The following is a 22664-nucleotide window of genomic DNA, read 5'->3' on the forward strand; positions in this document are numbered from 1 at the left end:
TGGCACAGGAGGGAATCCCTATGGCATCACACCAATCTCATCTCCAGGATTGAGAGCGGGCGGTAGAGAGTTCTCTTATGAGCGCAAACTGAGTTTAAGGCAAAAAAATCAAACTTATACTGACCTTGTACAGCAAACCAGGAGAGCACAGTTTCATGTCCTGCCAGCAATCTTGGGGATAATTGAAGAAACAAATAAATGAAAATTGTGGTTTAGGATAGAATCCCCTCATGATTTTGGGACAGCGAAATAATCATTTGGAATTCAGGATTTACTTTGCACTTCAACAGTAATCTGTGTGTGTGTGTGAGCGTGTGTGTGTGAGAGTGTGTGAGAGAGTCAGTGAGTGTGTGTGTGTGTGTGAGTGTGAGAATGTGTGTGTGTGAGTGTGAGAGTGTGTGTGTGTGTGCGTGAGTGTGCTGTGTGTGTGACTGTGTGTGTGTGAGAGAGAGTCAGTGAGTGCGTGTGTGTGTGTGTCTGTGTGTGAGAGAGAGTCAGTGAGTGTGTGTACATAGGTGGGTGAATGTGAGAGTGAGTGAATGTGTGTGTGTGTGTGAGAGTGTGTGTGTGAGTGTGTGTGAGAGAGTCAGTGAGTGTATGTACGTAGGTGGGTGAATGTGAGAGTGAGTGAATGTGTGTGTGTGAGAGAGAGTCAGTGAGTGTGAGTTCGTAGGTGGGTGAATGTGAGGGTGAGTGAGTGAATGTGTGTGTGTGTGTGTGTGAGAGAGAGTCAGTGAGTGTGAGTTCGTAGGTGGGTGAATGTGAGGGTGAGTGAGTGAATGTGTGTGTGTGTGTGTGAGAGAGAGTCAGTGAGTGTGTGTACGTAGGTGGGTGAATGTGAGAGTGAATGAATGTGTGTGCATGCATATGCATATCTGTGTATGTGTATCGGATGAAGACTCTACTGGATTTGGCTGTAATTTTCCCACGGTCACATTTCCTCCAAAATCTAGGAGGAATGGATTGGCAGGTGCTGGATATACAGTGGAGACTGATTTCAGTGGGATTCAGAGCCTCTGAAAGAGGACAAGAATAAAGAAGACAGGAGACACTCTTAAGGCGGTCCTAGCTTTAACCTGGGGCCAAACCTCACCTTGGTCCTCTCAAAGCCATTCACAGACATGAAAGTGCAGTGCCTTCCTGGCACATGGGAACCGTAAACCTCAAATTGAGGAAATATTCCCATTCATAGCCAGCGCAGCTACTTGTGCGCACCGCAGAATCTCTACAACGTAAATTATTTTAAAAAGTCCCAAAGATATTGCCATATTGTGCAAAAGAACATTAGAGGAAGACTTCAAAAATTGAGGAGCAGAGTTTAGTGTTTGAAACCGGTTTCACTTCATATCCACCGGCTTATGTTCCATTGATCTGGCTCTTTCTAGAACCTTGCAGAATAACTTATAAGAAACAGTACGTAAAATATAACATTAAAAATAAAACAAATCATTGCTTGACTTAACTACAAAGACACAGTTTGTAGATAATTCCAGAAAAGGCACGCAGTTCCCAGACCCTGTCACACTCAGAGAAACAGACTCCTTGTCATGGAAACAATGTGGAGGAGAGGGAGCTTAGGTGGGTCCACTTGGCTCTGGTTGGAAGTCTCTGGTTTGCCCGGGTTGTTACCGTTTCTTTCTCTGCAATTGGAGGGGGAGATTGAGGTACACACTATTTCAAAGTGACTTTCTCTCACCCCAGTAAAGGTTCAAATCAACCAAAGAATGGCTTTGATCTCCTGCCCCCTTTCCATACTGAATTTGCTCAGTTTTCGGGCACTATGTGTTGGAATCCACCCACAGACCTGGATTCCAATCACAGTTGATACGCATGTCTCCAAAAATAGACAAATTTCATCTGTTTCGCACAGAGCTGTTCTCCCTCTTTTACGAATCTACAGAAGATGTGTCCTCAGCTGTGGTGCCTAACAGTCCCTCGTTGGTGCTGCTGTCTTCCTGAGCCTTGGCTATGCATGACATAGTCTCTTCTGAGCTGTGGCAGCTTGTCTCCTCCTCTCCTGTGCTGTTTCTCTCCTTGTCTGATCGATCAGATTCATCTTCTTCCTCCAGTGTCAGTTCGAACTGAAACTTGTCAATGCAAACCTCTTCACCCTGCCTTGGATCATCCAGTGGTGGCGAGGGGCTCTGTGGGATCATACTCTGATACCAGTACCTGTTGTCCTCCAGCGTGTCCAGGATATCCTGGGCATCAGGGTGCACAAGGTCACCCCATGTCTCCCACAGTGGGTGCACTATGTAGTCAATGAATCCTACCTATAAAACAGAGAGAATGGCATTAGAAACAATAAACCTTATTCCATTCCCCCATCACTTACCTTCCTGAGCCTCTACCCCATTACCATGCCCTCTCTGTGCTCTCCTTGCTTTGGACATAGTTATTCAGGTCCAAGACTCCTGGGAGGCGCAGGTCCCCCTGTCTGTCCCACATTGTGGTCCTCTCAAGATAGGAAACCTGGATCAGGGATCACTTACAATCACACTGACACAGAGCCAGCTTGATATTAGATTGTAAAGTGCATTACAGCCCGTGCTTATACTCAAATACTGCTTGATAAAGGAAGGAGAATAACAGGAGCCTCCAACAACCCAGGAGTGCTAAGGCTAACTGAAATGTTCAGTCATAACTGCATCCTGAGCAAGGTTATCCTCTCCTTTGTATTGGTAAATACCTGTGTCTTTTCCACTGAGGCTGTGTGTTTGTCACACATTGGGCTAATCTCCATTCCTCGCTCTCGTTCTTTGTCTCCCTGTCGAAAAAACTCCTCCAGGATACGATCTGTCCATTGTCGGTACAACTCCAGCGGTTTGGTAGGGTTACTCAGGTCAGCACAGTGAACCATATTCCTCATCACCTAGAAACACAAACACAGCAACTCTGAGTAACCATGAAAACTACATTTAGGGCACGTCATGGCAGCTCAATTCTGGTTATCAGGGAGTCCTGGTTCCTATTCCTTTTGGAAATATGCAGCACGTGTGACAGGAACACGCGGTCCTCACTCCCTGATCCGGGCCAGGCGGTCCTCACTTCTTGACCCGGGCCAGGCAGTCTTCACTCCCTGACCCGGGCCAGGCGGTCCTCACCCCCTGACCCGGGCCAGGTGGTCCTCACTCCCTGACCCGGGGCATGCGGTTCTCACTCCCTGATCCGGGGCACGCGGTCCTCACTCCCTGATCCGGGGCACGCGGTCCTCACTCCCTGACCCGGGGCACGCAGTCCTCACTCCCTGACCCGGGACACGCTATCTATACTTCCCGACAAGGGCCAATGTCCTCAAACATATTCAGTACCTGGATCCTATCAGTGTAGTTGTCAAGCAGGAGGACTCCTGAGCTGGTCACTTTCTTTGTCTCTACCATAGTTTTCAGGTCTGCTAGGAGACTCATGTGTTTGGACATGTCTGTTGCTAGAACCTGTGGACAGAACCACAAGAGAATAGTTGAGACAGAGAGATTAATTTCCACAGTGCACTCTCCAGCCAAGCAGGTACTTAGTGTATCTGCTATTGGAACATTGACAAAAGTGGAAGCCACTTTGTGCACAAATTGTATGTGATAATGACCAGATAATTGACTTCAGTGGATGCAGTCAGACTTCCACAACATTGGTCATCATTATAGGCTCTGAAGTCTGACCCTGACTCTGCTGCCCATGACCCGAGGAAGGAAAATGGGAAGCAGAGGCATACTCACCATATCAATGACCATCTTCCGCAGACTCTGCCGCTGTCGTTTGGGGAGATTCTGGAAGATGTCGCAGTTTTCCTCCTGGAGGAGTTTGAAGCCCACTGCGAGGTGATGGTTCTCCAGCACAGACTCATCATTGTACATTAGCGCCAACTCAGAATCTAGGAGACAGTAACAAGATGGTCAGTGTGCTGGGCAACATCTTCCCAAGGGCAGAGATCCTAAATCTCACACAGAATCTGTAAGAAACAGACAGCACCCAGTCCAGAGAGGCTCGAAACCTTGCAAATGCTACAGCCCTGGAGAAGCTTGACTAACATTAAGAGCTGGGCTGATGTACTTTACTGCCTCAATGATCCATATGATGTTGAATACTGTCGCCAAGGAGCCTTGAGTTGACACTACCCTTCTCCCACCCCATGCAGTGCTGGGTTTGTGATCATTGTGGGTTTTACAATAGGCCACAAGTTGGAGTATGTCAGGTTAGTGAATTTGGCAGGACTGCTGCTGTCTCTGGATACCAGGAGACAAATTCAGTTGTGAAGCTGTTGTAAAGACCACTTGTTTATATTTTCCTTGATGTTTGATTTGTGGACCCATATGGAAAATGTGACTGCTTTAAACCAAGGAAATTGTGGATGGAGATGTCGCAGTTTTAAAACCAGTTACTGGAGCTTCTTGTTAACTGTATTTACTGCCTTGATGAAGCAGTCAGGGGAGACTGACAGAACCATCAGCATGGTGGGTGTTCAGGGCAGTTTCACCAAGGGATCGCCTGTTGATCAGTTTCTCAATCAGGACCAGTTGCTTGAGTAAGGAATGCTCAGATGAACAGCTCTGTGATTGGCTCCTGGCAGGTAGGCAGCCTGTGTATGTATGGATGGATACTACAGAGACAGGAAGCCTCTGGGCTGTCAAAAGGCACTATTCACTCTCCTTTTGCCAGACATTAATAACAAATTGGAAGACAGCTAACTTTCCTCTCTCACCATTCCCCATAAAATGCTGCCTCTTAACCAGTGACTGAGAGACTGAACAATCAGGATGACACCTGCCCAGAATGCCCCATTCCCAGAACTTTCCAACAAACACCAAGATGAAATTGGGTGGTGGTGAAAAAGGTTCTGTCACATCCTTCATCTAAGCCCAACTCTCTTCCATTGCTTGCTGTCCTCAAAGTGGGTGCAGAGGGCAAGAAATTTCTTCTGGAATGTTGTTTCAAAAATGGTTTGGAGAGGATGGAATGGATTTTGTCAAGGTACTTCCCTTGCAGCTCTGTGACCCCAGACTCTGTGCTCTATGGTCTGTTCCCCGGGATGCACATCAAGACAAACATGGACTGCGCCAGGAGAATCATCAACTCAGTGAAAGATGCTCCTTGGTCTGCCTGAAACTTGTTGGTCTTCCAGTGTAAAGAGCTGACCTTGACTAAGTGTTGCAGACTGGCACATTCCAAGGTCCAGGACTACGTACTTAGGGACACACGAAAGCTTAGGCCAGCCATCACCAAGGTGCAGTGGGGAAAGACCACCCACCATCTGAGGTCTTTTTGCCAGAACACAACAAGGGTCTGTTAAGTTTCAAGATACATTCTCACTAAGGCTATGGGGGTAATAGTTGTTTCATTTGTGGAGAGGGAGTATCACTGGCTGAGTTTATTGTCTGTCCCTAGTTGCCCTTGAGAAGGTGGTAATGAGCTGCCACTTGAACCACTGCAGTCCACCTGCTGTAGGTTGACTGACAATGCCCTTAGGGAGAGAATGCCAGGATTTCATTTCATGATTAGAAAATGCCATTTTGTTATAAATGGATTGAAGCTCGAATGTGGAATTAGAAATTCCACTCTAATTTCTACAAAATGTCTGCATGGACCTTGGTACTTGAATGTAATTTATGAACAAAGCATAGCTTTGTTAAAAAAATAACCTGCCCTGTGGCTGAAGTGAAGAACTGAAAGGACTTGGAAAGAAGGTGATTAGAGATCAGAAGGTCTTGGAAGCAAACGGGACACCTCATTGAATTCATGGACAAGTGCTATTGAACTGTCTTGAAGTATTTTAGTAACATTTCTTTCTCCACAAATAACATCTGTTTGTGTTTGTCCTTCTCCGTCTGCATGCCTGTATAGGGGTTTAAGAAGGGGTAAAGTTTAAGTTACACAGTTAGAAGTTTGAAACTTTATTTTATTTCCATGTGGTTAGAACTGATTTATCAGTAATGGAAAGTAGTTTCTCGTTCAGCTACAGAAGGCTGTTTGATGTATTCTATCAACCAGTGTTTGTCAGGCAGCAGGCAGGAAATCTGGGGATTTTGAGTAACTTGATTAAATCTTCAACTTCTGTGAGGACCATGAGAATCAACACAGTTTCCTAAATGGGTCGTGCGACAGCCAACAATTGAATAATTAGCTTTCACTCTCCTGTCTGACGCATGAGGAGGTTACCACAATGATTTGTGTACAATAAATCTGGATCCTAACAGTCCCTGTCATCTCCAACAATAGTTGGGCCTTGCTGAGAGGATGGAATAACTGATTCAAACCAAGGTACTCATTGTGCCAGCACTCAGCTCCATAAATAAATAAAAACCAAATGGTGTGAACAGTCTGTTGGAGATCAGCCTCCACTCCAAAAGCAAGTAAAGGCTATCATGTTACTGAATTAATAATCCAGAGAACAAAGTGTGGGGCTGGATGAACACAGCAGGCCAAGCAGCATCTCAGGAGCACAAAAGCTGACGTTTCGGGCCTAGACCCTTCATCTGAGAGGGGGATGGGGAGAGGGAACTGGAATAAATAGGGAGAGAGGGGGAGGCGGACTGAAGATGGACAGAAAACAAGATAGGTGGAGAGGAGAGTATAGGTGAGGAGATAGGGAGGGGATTGGTCAGTCCAGGGAAGATGGACAGGTCAAGGAGGTGGGATGAGGTGGTAGGTAGGAAATGGAGGTGTGGCTTGAGGTGGGAGGAAGGGATGGGTGAGAGGAAGTACAGGTTAGGGAAGCAGAGACAGGCTGGGGTGGTTTTGGGATGCAGTGGGGGGAAGGGACGAGCTGGGCTGGTTTTGTGATGCAGGGAGGGAAGGGGAGATTTTGAAGCTGGTGAAGTCAACATTGATACCATTGGGCTGCAGGGTTGCGGAATATGAGTTGCTGTTCCTGCAACCTTCGGGTGGCATCATTGTGGCACTGCAGGAGGCCCATGATGGACATGTCGTCTGAGGAATGGGAGGGGGAGTTAAAATGGTTCGCGACTGGGAGGTGCAGTTGTTTGTTGCGAACCGAGCGGAGGTGTTCTGCAGAGCGGTCCCCAAGCCTCCACTTGGTTTCCCCAATGTAGAGGTAGCCACACTGGGTGCAATGGACACAGTATACCACATTGGCAGATGTGCAGGTGAACATCTGCTTGATATGGAAGGTCATCTTCCCTGGACTGACCAATCCCCTCCCTACCTCCTCACCTATACTCTCCTCTCTACCTATCTTCTTTACTCTCCATCTTCGGTCCGCCTCCCCCTCTCTCCCTATTTATTCCAGAAGCCTCTCCCCATCCCCCTCTCTGATGAAGGGTCTAGGCCCGAAACGTCAGCTTTTGTGCTCCTGAGATGCTGCTTGGCCTGCTGTGTTCATCCAGCTCCACACTTTGTTATGAGAGATAATGGGAACTGCAGATGCTGGAGAATCCAAGATAATAAAGTGTGAAGCTGGATGAACACTTTGTTATCTTGGATTCTCCAGCATCTGCAGTTCCCATTATCACTAGTAATCCAGAGTCCTGTGTTATCAGTCCAGAGATTCTGAGTTTAAACCTCACAGCCTGAAAAGTTTAATTCAGTTAAAAAGATATGGAAGTCAAAAGCTGGTATTGATAGCTGTGATCCGCTTAAAGCTATTATATCGTAACACAGACACAATATGGTTCATTAATGCCCTATAGAGAAGGTAGCTCACTGTTGTGAACATAATCTGTTTCAGTCTTACACCATGTCCTCTGAAATGGCCTAGTGAGCGATTCACTTACAACAAACCATGATTGGATTAAGGAGATGGCCATTTTTAGACATTCTCAGGGAATGTCAGGATGGACTATAACTGGCAGCTTTGTCAGTGATGGCTACATTTCAAGAATGAAGAAGAATGTAAGTATTCAAACTTGGTTTGATACTCACTGGTGTTGATAAGGAACTGATTGGAAACTCCTGGGTGATCCACATCATGAATCGCAGCAGCAAACAATGCAGCGAGTGTCTCTAGATCAGTAAAGACAGCCTGAAATAAAAGGTGAAGTCAGAGAACAGCGGTGACCATGCTCCTATATCATCCAGCCCCAATCAAACTGGAGCCCAAACAAAAAGAGGAACTCCTTCCTCAGTCAATGGGTTTCAACTGAGCAAAGTCAGCCAACAGTCTGAATGATCGTCTGACCCGAAGTCGAGGTTTACAGGTGCAAGTGGCTTGTAGCAAGAATTACACCTTCCCTGGAACTAGTGTCTAATGTGTTGTTTCCCAACTACCCTCAAAAGAGATACATTGAACAAAACGGAGGGTGAAATGTACTTACGTCGAGGGCCGGGGTAGACAGCAGTACGTGTGTGGACTGAGTGACATCAGCTGCATGCAAGCTGTTGTGATATGCAACGTCAGCATGGTAATGATCCTCCAGTGTCATTATGTATGTGAGGAAAGTGTCAACTGGAATCCTGAAGGTCTTCAGCAAGTCTCTCTCCTGAAATAAACATTATGAGTGACCATTACCCTGAATAAACTGTGATTCAAATAATTGCTGGTCTTGCATATTACAAAAGAGATATGGTTTTGTCTTTCGTTCATCAGTACACAATTGCAAGAATACCAAATCTAAAAGGGAGCAATAATTTATACTGCACAAAAAGAAGGTGCAGATTAGTTGGTAAATCAAGACTCTGATTGACATAGGTGATGCTATGAAGATGGCACCAGGAACACTGGACGTGCTAGAAGCTGCATACACTGACATGCAGAGCCCTCTTCTTTGCAAATAGTAAGAATGTGTACATATATGTAACCTTTTCAACGAAGCAAAGCCTGTGGCTTTTGGAAGCCCTGTACAGAGGGCCTGACTCAGTCTGTTAGGTAAGTTCAACTCCTACCTGGAAGATAGCATACATGATGCAGCTGAGCGGCCTGTTGTTCGAGAACTCGGAAACTCGGAAAATATTAAGGCCCCATATGTTCAAATCATCCAATTCCTAGAAGGACAGGACATCTTTAGAAACATTGCATGAAATGACAAGCATGTTGGAACACCATTGTTGATTCTTTCAAGACATTTAATGGTATTCTTAACCTTTTGAGCCATTATTCCTCCTCAAGGAGGGGACTCAGCCCGGGATAAAGTTACCCCCCGCTCCTGTAGGTACTGACTCTCCCCAGGGTACACTAGCCCCGCTCCTGAAGGTACTGACTCTCCCCGGGGTACAGTACCCCCCCCCCCGAAGCTACTGACTCTCCCCGGGGTACAGTACCCCCCCCCTCCTGAGGGTACTGACTCTCCCTGGGGTACAGTTTCCCTGCCTCCTGAAGGTACTCTCCCCGGGGTACAGCTCCCCCCTCCTGAAGGTACAAACTCTCCCCAGAGTTCAGCTACACCTCCTTAAGGTACTGTCCCTGGGGTACACTACCTTTCGAGCCATTATTCCTTCTCAAGGAGGGGACTCAGCCCGGGATAAAGTTACCCCCCACTCCTGTAGGTACTGACTCTCCCTGGGGTACAGTTTTCCCCCCCTCCTGAAGGTACTGACTCTCCCCAGGGTACACTACCCCCACTCCTGAAGGTACTGACTCTCCCTGGGGTACAGTTTTCCCCCCCCTCCTGAAGGTACTGACTCTCCCCAGGATACACTACCCCTGCTCCTGAAGGTACTGACTCTCCCTGGGGTACAGTTCCCCCTCCTGAAGGTACTGAATCTCCCCAGGGTACACTACCCCCGCACACCCCCACGAAGATACTGACTCTCCCTGGGGTACAATACCCCCCTCCTGAAGGTGCTGACTCTCCCCGGGGTACACTACCTCACTTCCTGAGGGTGCTGACTCTCCCCGGGGTACAGTTTCCTCACCTGTCAGGTGCTTATAAGCAGGACAGTTCAATGGTTCTGAACACTGTGAATGCTCATCCTCCAGAAGTGACTGGACATTTGGGCATACCACTGATGTGTCCAACCCTATGCTCCCGTGGTATCTTCTCAGACCCATATATTTGAAGGAGAAGTCACTGAACAATGCTTTAATCTGGGGAACTGAGATCAGCTAAAAGAACAGGCAGCGGGGTGGGGGCGTGGTTGTAGAAAGAAGTAGAAGTTGGAAGCTTCTGCTCCATAACGTGCTATCACAGAGCCAGCTTGACAATTCCCTGGGTTTTTCGCAGAATTTTCACGTTAAACCTGGAGCAGTTGGCAGACTAGGCTGCATGCCAGCTGGCTCCTTGTTGGCTGGAATTTGTGCTCTGGGGACCAACAGCCCAATGTTACCTTGGTTAGTGCTTCTTCCTGATGGGTCTTTACTCCAAACCTGGGGATGCTCGAGTTACTGAGGTTGAGGCTTGAGCTGTGGGTAAGTTTCTTCACCCCACTGATCTGACACATGGGCTGTTTCTTCTTCTTGTCTCGTTCTTTCTGTGTGGGAGGTGGGATCTCTACTTCATTCTGCTTGTCTGAAAGAAAGTGGCAGATGGGAGATAAAATTCAGTGTTGAGATTTATGATGTGATACATTCTGGCAGAAAGAATGAAGGGAGGCAATCTACACGCACACAAATACCCAAATACAAGGGCACCCACATAAATACAGTCATAAATATACAGGGCACGCTATAAATACTCAGACACAGATATAAAAGGTCACACAAAAATATAGACAAACAAATATATTGATGCAATCAAAGACATTAACAGGTGCCCTATGAAAACATACAGATAGAGAAGCACAGAATGCAGTCAGAATCCGCTCTTGTCCAGCCATCCCTTGAGCAAACAGAAAATTGTAACAAATCTGCTTTTTAGGAACTACATCCGTTTCTGTCTATTTCTAACACTCTCTGCCCCATCCCTCATTCTCTCATTCCTATCTGAGTTTCTCTTTCTAAGCTCATCTCCCCCTTGCTCTCTCTCTCTCTCCACCACCATGCCCCCCTCCACAACACTGCCATTGTCTTTTCAACTCCCTGCGGTGTTATCTTTCTGTCGGTCTCCCTGGGGTGGTCCCTCCCTGTCCCTCTGTCTCCCTGGGGTGGTCCCTCCCTGTCCCTCTGTTTCCCTGGGGTGGTCCCTCCCTGTCCCTCTGCCTCCCTGGAGTGGTCTCTCCCTGTCCCTCTGTCTCCCTGGAGTGGTCCCTCCCTGTCCCTCTGCCTTCCTGGGGTGGTCTCTCCCTGTCCCTCTGCCTCCCTGGGGTGGTCTCTCCCTGTCCCTCTGTCTCCCTGGGGTGGTCCCTCCCTGTCCCTCTGCCTCCCTGGGGTGGTCCCTCCCTGTCCCTCTGCCTCCCTGGGGTGGTCCCTCCCTGTCCCTCTGTCTCGCTGGTTGCTCCTGTCAATGGGGTCTTTCTCCGGGCTGTTTTCTCACTTACCGAGGAAGGTACTGGATATGTACTCAGAGACCTGGTTCCCTGAGCGGCTCATTTCGGAGAGGTGAGTCAGTTCGCGGTTCAGCATCCTCTTGAACTGTTACAGAGACCGAGAGGGAGGTGTGAATATAACCCCAGACAGCGCAGAAGCTCTTTAATCCCCAGGCGCCCCCAACAGCAAACACCAGAATGTTTTGAGGCAGTGTTTGTAGCACCACAACTACAGGGATTACCCTTAAGGCTCGGCCTGTCACAGTGACTGATATCAGAGACGTTGCCATTAGCTTCCTGCCTCAAAGAATATGACCACCCAAAACATCAAATGATGCAAAGTATTTTAACAAGCACAGCATCAAGAAAATGTGTTTTTGCAAATGATTCATACCAACTCAAATCAATTCCACTCAGATCCTGGGATTATGATTTTCTCACTGCCCCACTCAATTGCCCCACTACCTCTATCCAGCAGTGAGGGGGCAGGAGGGCGCTGGTCAGAGAGGCAGTGACATGTTTAGTTGTACGTTCCTTGGGTACGTAGTGTTGATGTCAGAGGTACTGTCTGTGCCAATAGGCAAAATGGAAACAGACTGCTGGTTCCAGGCAGACAGTGATAACATTAATGGCACTTAATTTTCTGCCTCAGTGGGGTGGCAGGAGATTCTCTGTTTCTTTATCAATTGGGGGCGTGTGGGCATCATTGGCTAGATCAGTGTTTATTACCCATCCTTTATTTCTGTGGAGAATGTGTTGGCATGTTCCTTCTTGAACCACTGCAGTTCGTGTGGTGCCGGGACATGCACAAAGCTGTTAGAGAGCAAGTTTAGGTTTTTGACACAATAACACTGAAGGAACAGAGATATACTTCCAAATCAGGATGGTGAATGACTTGGAAGGGAACTTGTGGGGCATAGTGTTCCCATGTATCTACTGCCCTTGTCCTTCTAGATTTGCAAGGTACTGTGTGAGAAGCCTTGTTGAGTTGCTGCAGTGCAACTTGTAGATGGTTCTGAGAGTTATGAAATGGCTAGTAATCCAAAGATGCAATGAATCTGGTGTCTATAGGGCACAGAGACACATAAGCACACAGGATGTGAATGGTTTAACTGAGTACATTTCATGAGTTTGAATTCAGCAGAGAACTTTCATGAAGTTTCCAGTCTCCAAATGCCCACTTCTCACTTTCCTTGTCATATCTGGAATAAAACTTTTATCTTTCTGAAAAGTACGTTGATTTTATTTGCCTTGAAAGAAAGGCTTACATTCATTTTGCCTTTTTCACTCTCAAGGTATCCAGAGTACCTTTGAAGTTACTGTTGTGATGTGTGATAAGACACTTAATAATTAATAAGAGTGATACAATCATGATATACTGTTCAAATGGAGCAGGTGCGTCTACAAAGCTCCACTGGGGATTTAGCAATGGGCCTTCGATTTCCGTCACATACCTCAGCGCTGTCCCTCCGACACTGCGGCACTCACTCAGCGCTGACCCTCCAACACTGCGGCACTTCCTCAGCGCTGATCCTCTGACACAGGGGTGGTCCCTCAGTATTACAACTCAGTGCAGTGTGAGCTTGGATATCTTTTATCTTCTCTGTTTCATCAAAAGAATTTTTGGACCTAGTTCTATCCCTGTTCTGAATGTGTTAACATGTCTTCCAACTTCCTTTGCTGAAGGAATTGACAAAAGAATCAGAACTGATTACTGGCCCAGAGCGTCATGTAACTCCTGAACAGTGCGAAAAGAGACAGTTTGGCCTGTAAACTGACTATGAGCAATTTTGATCTCAAGACAGTGTCTGTGTGGTCAAAGATGCTGAAGACTGATTTGCAGAGCTCAAATCAAAGCCAGTTCAGGTGGAGGAAAAGACTGGCAATTCACCCCCTGTCTGAAAACACTCACTGCTCAAAAACCCTCACTTTCAGGTTGTTGACTTGCTCACCGAGCTGGCTGGTTTCTATTCAGACATTTTGTCACCACGCTAAGTGACATCATCAGTGGAGCCTCCGATGAAGTAATGTCATTGTACTCCCCCTGGGATTCATACTGCCCGGTCTGTTATGGTAAGTACTGTCATTTCTGGTTGTGAACTGTTTGCGTTTGTATATGGGGTCCAATTCTACATGTTTGTTGATTGCATGACAGGTGGACAACCATGCCTCTAGGAATTCTCATGCATATCTATGTTTGGCTACTATGGTTATCTTGTCCTAGTTAAACTGATAGCCTTCACTGTCTTAATGTACTGATATTAAGGAGAGTTTGTCATGCCGTTTTGCTGCTAGATGATGTTCATGTATTCTGATGGCTAGTTTCCTTCCTGTCTGTCCAATGTAAATGGTTGTGGCAGTTGCTGCATGGTATTTTGTAAACCACATTGGTTCTGCATGTTGAGGGAATGGGGTCTTTAATCCTTGTGAGTGTTTGTCGTAGAGTGGATGTGGGCTTGTGGGTCACCATGATTCTTAATGGTCTTAGGAGTTTTATTGTCAGTTCCGATATGTTCTTGGTGCAGGACAGTGTGGCCAGTGTGTTAGGTCATACTGTTAGCGAGTTTTGAGAAGATTTGTAGCTCAGGTTGAGGTTTTTGTCACAAAACGACATGACCCACTATCACTCATATCCTTACATACAGATGAGGAAGGACACTACTTTGACTGGGACAACACATCCATCCTAGGACAAGCCAAACAGAGACACGCACGAGAATTCCGAGAAGCATGGCATTCCAACCGGAACTCCATCAACAAACACATTGATTTGGAGCCAATCTACCATCCCCTGAGGAAAAGAACAGGAAATGACATCACCAACCCAAGGAAACCTAACCAGATAAACAGAAAGCGGGACATAACACCAGCGCTTCGTCAGAGGCTCACTGATGATGTTACCTAGAATGGTGACGAAATGTCTGTAAACTAACCTTCCAGCTCAGCGAGCAAACTCACATCCAGAAACTCAACCTGAGCTACAAATCTTCTCAAAACTCGCTAACAGTATGACCTAACACACTGGCCACACTGTCCTGCACCAAGAACATATCGGAACTGACAATAAAACTCCTAAGACCATTAAGAATCATGGTGACCCACAAGCCCACATCCACTCTACGACAAACACTCACAAGGATTAAAGACCCCATTCCCTCAACATGCAGAACCAATGTGGTTTACAAAATACCATGCAGCAACTGCCACAACCATTTACATTGGACAGACAGGAAGGAAACTAGCCATCAGAATACATGAACATCATCTAGCAGCAAAACGGCATGACAAACTCTCCTTAATATCAGTACATTAAGACAGTGAAGGCTATCAGTTTAACTAGGACAAGATAACCATAGTAGCCAAACATAGATATGCATGAGAATTCCTAGAGGCATGGTTGTCCACCTGTCATGCAATCAACAAACATGTAGAATTGGACCCCATATACAAACGCAAACAGTTCACAACCAGAAATGACAGTACTTACCATAACAGACCGTAACTTACATTAACCCTCACTTTCAGATTTGCTGAAATTGGAACTAGACTTGAAACTACTTGGAAATGTGGACCCTAATTTTTGCCTGTTGTTCACCAGGCTGCTTGTACCTAATGAAACACAGGATTCACTAAGAAGCATTCTGAGCAAATAGCACTGGCTGCTTACTGCTATCAACATTCCTATGAATGTGGTGACCAATTACAGAATCACAGAGTTGTTGCAATATAAACTAGACCATTCAGCCTGTCATGTCAGCCCTGGTTGTCTCAGCATTCTGACTCAGAGCCAATCACCAGCCTTTTCTCTGTGACCAAGGACATTGCCTCTATTTAAATACTCATGCAATTGCCTCTTCAATGTCTTGATTGAACCTGCCTCCACCACATTTTCAGGCATTGCATTCTAGATGCCAACAACTCACTGTGTGAAAACATTCTTTCTGACCTCCTGTTTGCTTCTTTTGCAAGTCATTTTAAAACTCTGCCATCTTGTTCTTGATCATTTCACTTGTGGGTACAGTTTCTACTCGTTCACTCTGCTCAGATCCCTCATGATTTTGAAAACTTCAATCAAATCTCACCACCCCTCTGTGTCACTCACTATTCTGACATGGAAATATTTTGTTGTTCCTTCAGTGTCACAGTGCACTGTGTGGGCACTGTCTGTCTGTCACACGGCGCACAGTGTGGGCACTGTCTGTCTATCGCAGGGCGCACAGTGTGGGCATTGTCTATCGCACGGCGCACAGTGTGGGCATTGTCTGTCTGTCGCACGGCGCACAGTGTGGGCACTGTCTGTCTGTCGCAAGGCGCACAGTGTGGGCACTGTCTGTCTGTCGCACGGCGCACAGTGTGGGCACTGTCTGTCTGTCGCACAGTGTGGGCACTGTCTGTCTGTTGCACAGTGCACACTGTGGGCAGTGACAGTCATTTAAATATTCATGTAAATAACAAATATGCACTTGAAGATACTGGGTGGCTCTGTCACACAGCTTACAGAGTGGGCACAGTCTGTCTGTCACACAGTGTCATTTGGGCACTGTGTGTTGCCCAGCCAACAGACAAAGTCTGTTTGTGGAGTGGTACTGAATGCGTTATCTGGCAACAGCGGACAGTTGGAAAGCTGATATATCTATGAAGGATGTTCATTCCGTGAAGGGTTATTTCCAGCAGCTGGTGTTTTGACTGAGGGAGGAAAGAGGTGAATGGAGAATAGGTTTTGGATTTCCCTTAGTCCTTAGTGGTCCCTTTATTTAATGAGGTGTGAGCTGATGTGCTCTGACTCTGGATGGGAACTCGGATGTCTTGCTACCATTATACAGGCCATTGGTGGGGCCAGTTCTGGCGTACTGTGAGCAGTTTTGGTCTTCTTGTCGGAGTAAGGATGTTTTTGTTAAAGAGGGAGTAAAGGTTTACCAAACTGATTCCTGGGATGGCAGGACTGATGTATGTGGAGAGATTGAATCAGTTAGGAGTGTATTCACTGGAGTTTTGAAGAATGAGAGGAGATCTTATAGAAACCTACAATATTCTTGGGGAGCTTGGCAGGGTAGATCCAGAAAGATAATTTTCCCTTGTGGGATGCTCTTAGGCCAGAGGGAGTAATCTCAAAGTAAAGGGTCTCCCAATTAAGACAGAAATTAGGAGAAATGTTTTCCCTCAGAGGCTAGTGCATTCTTTACTATTCATGGCTGATGAGGCTATGTATGTATGTATCTTCAAGGCTGAGATATTGACTCCAAGGCTCAAGAAGGCCACTCACCACCACCTTCTCAAGGGCAACTAGGAATGGATAATAAATGCTGGCCAGCCAACGAGGCCCACATCCCATGAATAAATTTTTAAAAAAGAAATTTTTAATCAGTATGGGAATCCATGGGTAATGGGAAAAAGGGAAGAAAGTAGAGTTGAGGTGTATCAGATTAACCACAATCCATTCGAATGGCACAGCAGACTTGGTAGGATGAATGGACTATGATGATACTACTCCATGTACAGTACAGGATCAGAGTTGCTGGTTGGTTCACCGAGCTGGATATGGAGAGTTTCATCCTGGAGATGTAAAAAGACCATCAAAGATGAAAGACCCCATATCCACAATGAGCAGGACAAATGTGATGTACAAAAGACCATGCAGCAACTGTGAGAAACACTATATGGGATAGAAAGGCAAGAAACTCACCACGAGGAGACATGAACACCAACTCACAGCAAAATGGCACAACCAATTCTCTCTCGTTTCAATACACTCTGTCATAGAAGGACATCAGTTTAACTAGGACAATGTTAAAGTACTAGGACAACACAAGAATTACTGGAGGCCTTGTTTTCTACCACTGGTGTGATAAACAATCATGTTCAAATAGACTCTATCTACATACCATTACGGTACAAAACCAGAAACAAGACTGCCCACTGTGACAGTCCATATAAAATTACAGCAGGACACTGCAACAGAGCTTTAACAGAGAATAGACAGCACTGAAGAACATGTCGCCTAGAATGGCAAACCAACTAATGGCTCTAACCACAACCCAAGCTACAGATCTTTGCTAAAACATCAGACAGGATCAGTATATTTCCCCTTTACTCCCAATGATACTGCCCTGTGTACAGGACAGGATCAGACAGGATCAGAAGTACATTCCCCCTTTAGTCCTAATAACACTGCCCCTTTCACAATATTGAGGTAATTTGTCCAAGTTACTGATGCAGGTTATAATGGTGTTTTTGCAGACTCTAACAGCTCAGTGTGAAGCTGCTAATAAGGGAAGACACTATTTCAATTGAATAGTAGCACTTGAACATGGGACTGGTATGTCCTCTGAGGCTGAAATCCAACCTGGATCTCACTGTCCTGATGAGGCAGACTGAGACAATACTAAAATGAGAAACATTGCTATGGCAACGACACAATCATCATGGCAGCACCATTAAGAGCTGTGCTGCAGTCTCACATGTAATACCAGTTCCTCGCGATAACTGCACTGCTGCAGTGAGCCTTTGACATCCATTCACACTGACAGGCTGCCCCTAAGAAATTGCTGCCCACAAGCCCAGACTTGGTACACTGCTGAATGGCTGCATTCCCACTGGACAGAAATGCAAAAGTTGAGACAATGTTAGGACTGTTTCATACAATCACAGAGCCAAGCAGGAGTCCAGTCAGCCCATCAAGTCTATATTGGCTCTTTGGGTAATCCAATAACTCCCACTCTCTCAATTTGCCCCAGAAGTTTTGTAAATGTCCACGTTTCAAATTTATTCAATGGAATTTACTATTGACTCTGCTTTCACCACTATTTCAGGCAGCTCATTCCACATCACAACTCATTTTTTGAAAGTTTCTCCTTAACTCCTCTTGAAATCTTTTGGAAATGATCATACACCTATGAGCTCTGCTTACCAACAGTGAAAACATCTTCTTATTCATGCTGTCAAACTCCTTCATGCTGAACACCAATATTAATTCATCCATTAACAATTAGAGTGGCTTCCGGTGTGGCTTCCGGTGTGGCTTCCTCTACATTGGGGAAACCAAGCGGAGGCTTGGGGACCGCTTTGCAGAACACCTTCGCTCAGTTCGCAACAAACAACTGCACCTCCCAGTCGCAAACCATTTCCACTCCCCCTCCCATTCTTTAGATGACATGTCCATCATGGGCCTCCTGCAGTGCCACAATGATGCCGCCCGTAGGTTGCAGGAACAGCAACTCATATTCCGCCTGGGAACCCTGCAGCCTAATGGTATCAATGTGGACTTCACCAGTTTCAAAATCTCCCCTTCCCCCACCGCATCCCTAAACCAGCCCAGTTCGTCCCCTCCCCCCACAGCACCACACAACGAGCCCAGCTCTTCCCCTCCACCCACTGCATCCCAAAACCAGTCCAACCTGTCTCTGCCTCCCTAACTTGTTCTTCCTCTCACCCATCCCTTCCTTCCACATCAAGCCGCACCCCCATCTATCTACTAACCTCATCCCACCTCCTTGACCAGTCCGTCTTCCCTGGACTGACCTATATACTCTCTCCACCTATCTTCTTTTCTCTCCATCTTCGGTCCGCCTCCCCCTCTCTCCCTATTTATTCCAGAGCCCTCACCCCATTCCCTCTGATGAAGGGTCTAGGCCCGAAACGTCAGCTTTTGTGCTCCTGAGATGCTGCTTGGCCTGCTGTGTTCATCCAGCCTCACATTTTATTATCAATGAGGATAGGCCAGGTTTAGCAGTGGTCCCTATTGACTGGGATTCACAGTATGCCCAGCATCCAAGGGACCATGTTCATTCAATAAAAGAAGAAAACTGAAGGCATTTATGTGGTTGTACATGGAAGATTGACGGAAAAGAAAAATGCAGTACATAGCAAACCAGATACCGAATATCAAAGTCAGTGGAAAGTTGCAGAGTGCCATGATGGGTGGGGGTGTGCTGTCAGTGCAGTGTAAAATTTAATGATTAGGATAGATTGTTAATTTATTCTATAGAGAGGGCAGAAAGCCAGTATCTGTGAGGATATGGGGTGCGGGTGGAGGGAAGCGCGGTGGAGGCGAAGGTAAGTGCAATTTATGGAGGATTTTGGTGTACAGTTCATTTGGAAAATCCCGTTCAGCCTCTGCCAATCAACTTTAAAGGGCTGCTTGATTATCTACCCATGCCACCTCTGGGAAACTGGCCCAGTGGAAAGACATAACCAACAGATTGGAACCCGATGCGCCCCACTGCCTTCCAGCCTGTCCTCATCCAAGACTATAAATTCTGCCGCAGAGTCTGTATTCTTAAGGTTCAATTCACTAAAAGGAGTTACACAGATTTGTAATCAATCCCAGAACTGCACATGTTCTCTCTCCCTGAGCTCTAACCTATCTTCTCACTGGCCTACACCCTCACTTGTCCTCATTCCCAAACTTCTCCCGTTCTCTTCCACAACTCAATCGCTCCCACACTAAGTTGCCAATAATTTTCCGTAAACTAGTGGAAAATGCAGAATACGTCCAAAGATATTTATCGAACATGCCAAATTATGTTCTTCAAATATGTAAACAGATCTTAAAAATCTCATTCAACGTCACTAATACTCCAGAGAGTCTGGTTAACCAGCAACAAACTGGCTATACACTGTGTGTGTGTGTGTGTGTGTGTGTGTGTGTTGCATGTGTCTGAATGTCTGTATGGATGGACATGTGCCTGCACCAATGTCAATCTGTATGCATGCACGTGCCTGTGTGTATTTGATTACCTATGTGTTTTCATTTCTATATGTGTGTATCTTTGATTTGTGTGTATTCAATGCGTGTGTGTGTGTTAATGTGTGTGTGTGTATGCGCGCGTGCGTGTGTGTGTGTATGCGCGCGTGCGTGTGTGTATGCACACGTGCGTGTGTGTGTGTATGTGTGTCTGCATCTCAGTCTCACTGCGTACGTGAGTGTGTGTGCATGTAGGTGTGTATACCTGTGTGCGTGTGCCTCAGCGTTATTGTGTACATATCTGTGTGTAAGTCTGCATGTCTCTGTATGCATGAACGCACGCGTGTGTGTGTGTGACTGTGTCTCTCAGTATCAGTGTGTGTTTTTACACCTCACTGGTTTACTGTACTGGAGCTCAAGCCCTGCAATTCCTGGAGTCATCACAAAGATTTAAAGATCTTAAAAAAGGATGTAAAATTCTCCAAGTTGCTTGTCTTCTGACAGACAGATTAACAGAAAGCATGGATCATGTTTGTATACTTAACAGCAATTACTATTTACTACCAGTAGAAGGATTTTAGCTATAGATAAAAAATTATGACCTTTCAACTGGTTAAAATGGTTAATCATCCTTAAAACACCCTTCTGTACACACATACTGACAGACAGACACAAAACAATGTTATTATGGGTGGACAGAACAATTGGGGGGAAGCAGTGTTCACTGAAATTAAATGACTGGTAGGTTCAGTTGGCTGGACAGCTGGTTTGTAATGCACACAGATGCCAAGTATATGTTACAGAGATAGTAGGAACTGCCAATGCTGGAGAATTTGAGATAAGAAGGTGTTGAGCTGGATGAACACAGCAGGCCAAGCAGCATCAGAGGGGCAGGATTTCTGAAGAAGGGTCTCAATCTGAAATGTCAACCTTCCTGCTCCTCTGATGCTGCTCGGCCTGCTGTGTTCATCCAGCTCCACAGCTTGTTATGCCAAGAATGTGTGTTCAGTTCCTACATTGGCTGAGGTTAGCATGAACGACTCCGCACACCTGAGGTCTGTGGTGACTCTCAGGTTAAACCATCACCAGAGGCCATTGGTCCATTGAGTTCATGTCAGCCCTCTGTAGAACATTTCAGTTAGTCCCATTCCCTGATCTACCTGCAATCCTCCAGTTATAATTCTCTCAAGAGTCTATCCAATTTCCTTTTGAGATCCTTGAATATCTATTTCCAACAAGGGTAGTAGCAGTTGCCATGGTCATTTTGTTTCATTGCTTATTAGTGTAAAGCTATTTTCCAGAAGAATATTCCAGCAGATATATTGTTTTGATATTTGTACACTTGCCTCAGACCTGGTGTGCTTGACAATTAGTGTTATGATGCAGTAATACAAAGGACAGAAGGTAAAGACAACGGAACTCTGGTAAGCAGGTCAAAGGCTTCACAGAGTCACAGATTCATTACAGCACAAAAGGAGGCCTTTCAGCCCAACATGTCTGTACAGGTCTCTGAATGAACACCTCACTTAGTCCCATACTGCTGCCATCTTCCTGTAAGCCCTACACATACTTCCTTCTCATTTAATCATCTAATTCCCATATCAGTACCTCAACTGACTGCTTCTCCACCATCCTCTCAAGCAGTATTTTCCAGACCCAAACCACTTGCTATGTGAAAGTGATTTCGCCCCATCACTCTTAGTTCTTTTACTAATTACTTTAAACTTCTACTTCCCTGTTCTTAACCTGTACATGGATGATCATTTATTTTACTTCTCTGCTCTTGTCCAGATCCCTCCTGGTTTTGAATACCATATGGAATGGGCTGAACTCAGTTGGGCTGTGGCTGGCTGGGATTGTTTGGTGCTGTACACTCCATTCAGTGGATGTAAACCAGACTTGTTAAACCACTGTCAGATCTCATCATAAATCAGTGAATGGAGTTGGGTGAATCACTGATGATGACCAGAGGTTTTGGGATAGATGGCAGTTTTACATTGTATAACCAACAGTATCACTCTCCAAAGTCTTTTGAACACAGAAAGAGCCCAGCGTGTCAGGGCGACACCTGATACAAGCCTAATGTGCTTTCATGGTGTAGTGTTTAACTTTTATAACTCAGTAAACCTAGGGTTTCATGCGAGTTTTGAGAAGATTTGTAGCTCAGGTTGAGGTTCTGGATGAGAAGCATGGCATTCCAACCGGAATTCCATCAACAAACACATTGATTTGGAGCCAATCTACCATCCCCTGAGAAAAATAACAGGAAATGACATCACCAACACAGGAAATGACATCACCAACCCAAGGAAACCTAACCAGATAAATAGAAAGCGGGACATAACACCAGCACTTCGTCAGAGGCTCACTGATGATGTTACCTAGAATGGTGACGAAACGTCTGAAAACTAACCTTCCAGCTCAGCGAGCAAACTCTCATCCTAGGGTTTCATTTCTGAGCTTCCTGTTACTTATTATAGTATTTTAAGAAAGTAAATTGGGAGAAACTCCATCCAATTGAGTATGGTTGGCAATTAAAGAATACAAATTGAAAAATGGATAAAGAACCAGAGAGAAAATAGACAAGGAGAATTCTCTTACACAGAAAGTTGTTGTGATCTGGAATGTGGTGTTTGAAAGGACAATTGAACTAAGTTCAATAGAAACTTTCAAAAGGGAGTTGGATAAATAA

The 22664-nt window shown here is 45.8% G+C and overlaps 1 protein-coding gene across 6 annotated transcripts in view; it reads right to left on the reverse strand.

The window, feature by feature from the left end:
• Positions 1-677: 677 nt before the first annotated feature.
• The window catches only part of LOC125447481 (cAMP-specific 3',5'-cyclic phosphodiesterase 4B-like), a 421594-nt gene continuing 399607 nt past the window's right edge, over positions 678-22664 (reverse strand). For all 6 annotated transcript variants that reach the window (XM_059639794.1, XM_059639792.1, XM_059639793.1 and 3 more), the window contains 9 exons: positions 11302-11395; positions 10213-10394; positions 8833-8931; positions 8265-8429; positions 7873-7972; positions 3714-3868; positions 3312-3434; positions 2690-2872; positions 678-2273 (listed from right to left, as the gene is read on the reverse strand). In XM_059639794.1, coding sequence (XP_059495777.1) covers positions 1887-2273; positions 2690-2872; positions 3312-3434; positions 3714-3868; positions 7873-7972; positions 8265-8429; positions 8833-8931; positions 10213-10394; positions 11302-11395 — 1488 coding nt within the window. In that variant the 3' untranslated portion in view covers positions 678-1886. The remainder of the gene's footprint in view (positions 2274-2689; positions 2873-3311; positions 3435-3713; positions 3869-7872; positions 7973-8264; positions 8430-8832; positions 8932-10212; positions 10395-11301; positions 11396-22664) is intronic.

This window comes from Stegostoma tigrinum, chromosome 35, assembly GCF_030684315.1.
Source record: "Stegostoma tigrinum isolate sSteTig4 chromosome 35, sSteTig4.hap1, whole genome shotgun sequence".
Taxonomy (NCBI): Eukaryota; Metazoa; Chordata; class Chondrichthyes; order Orectolobiformes; family Stegostomatidae; genus Stegostoma; species Stegostoma tigrinum.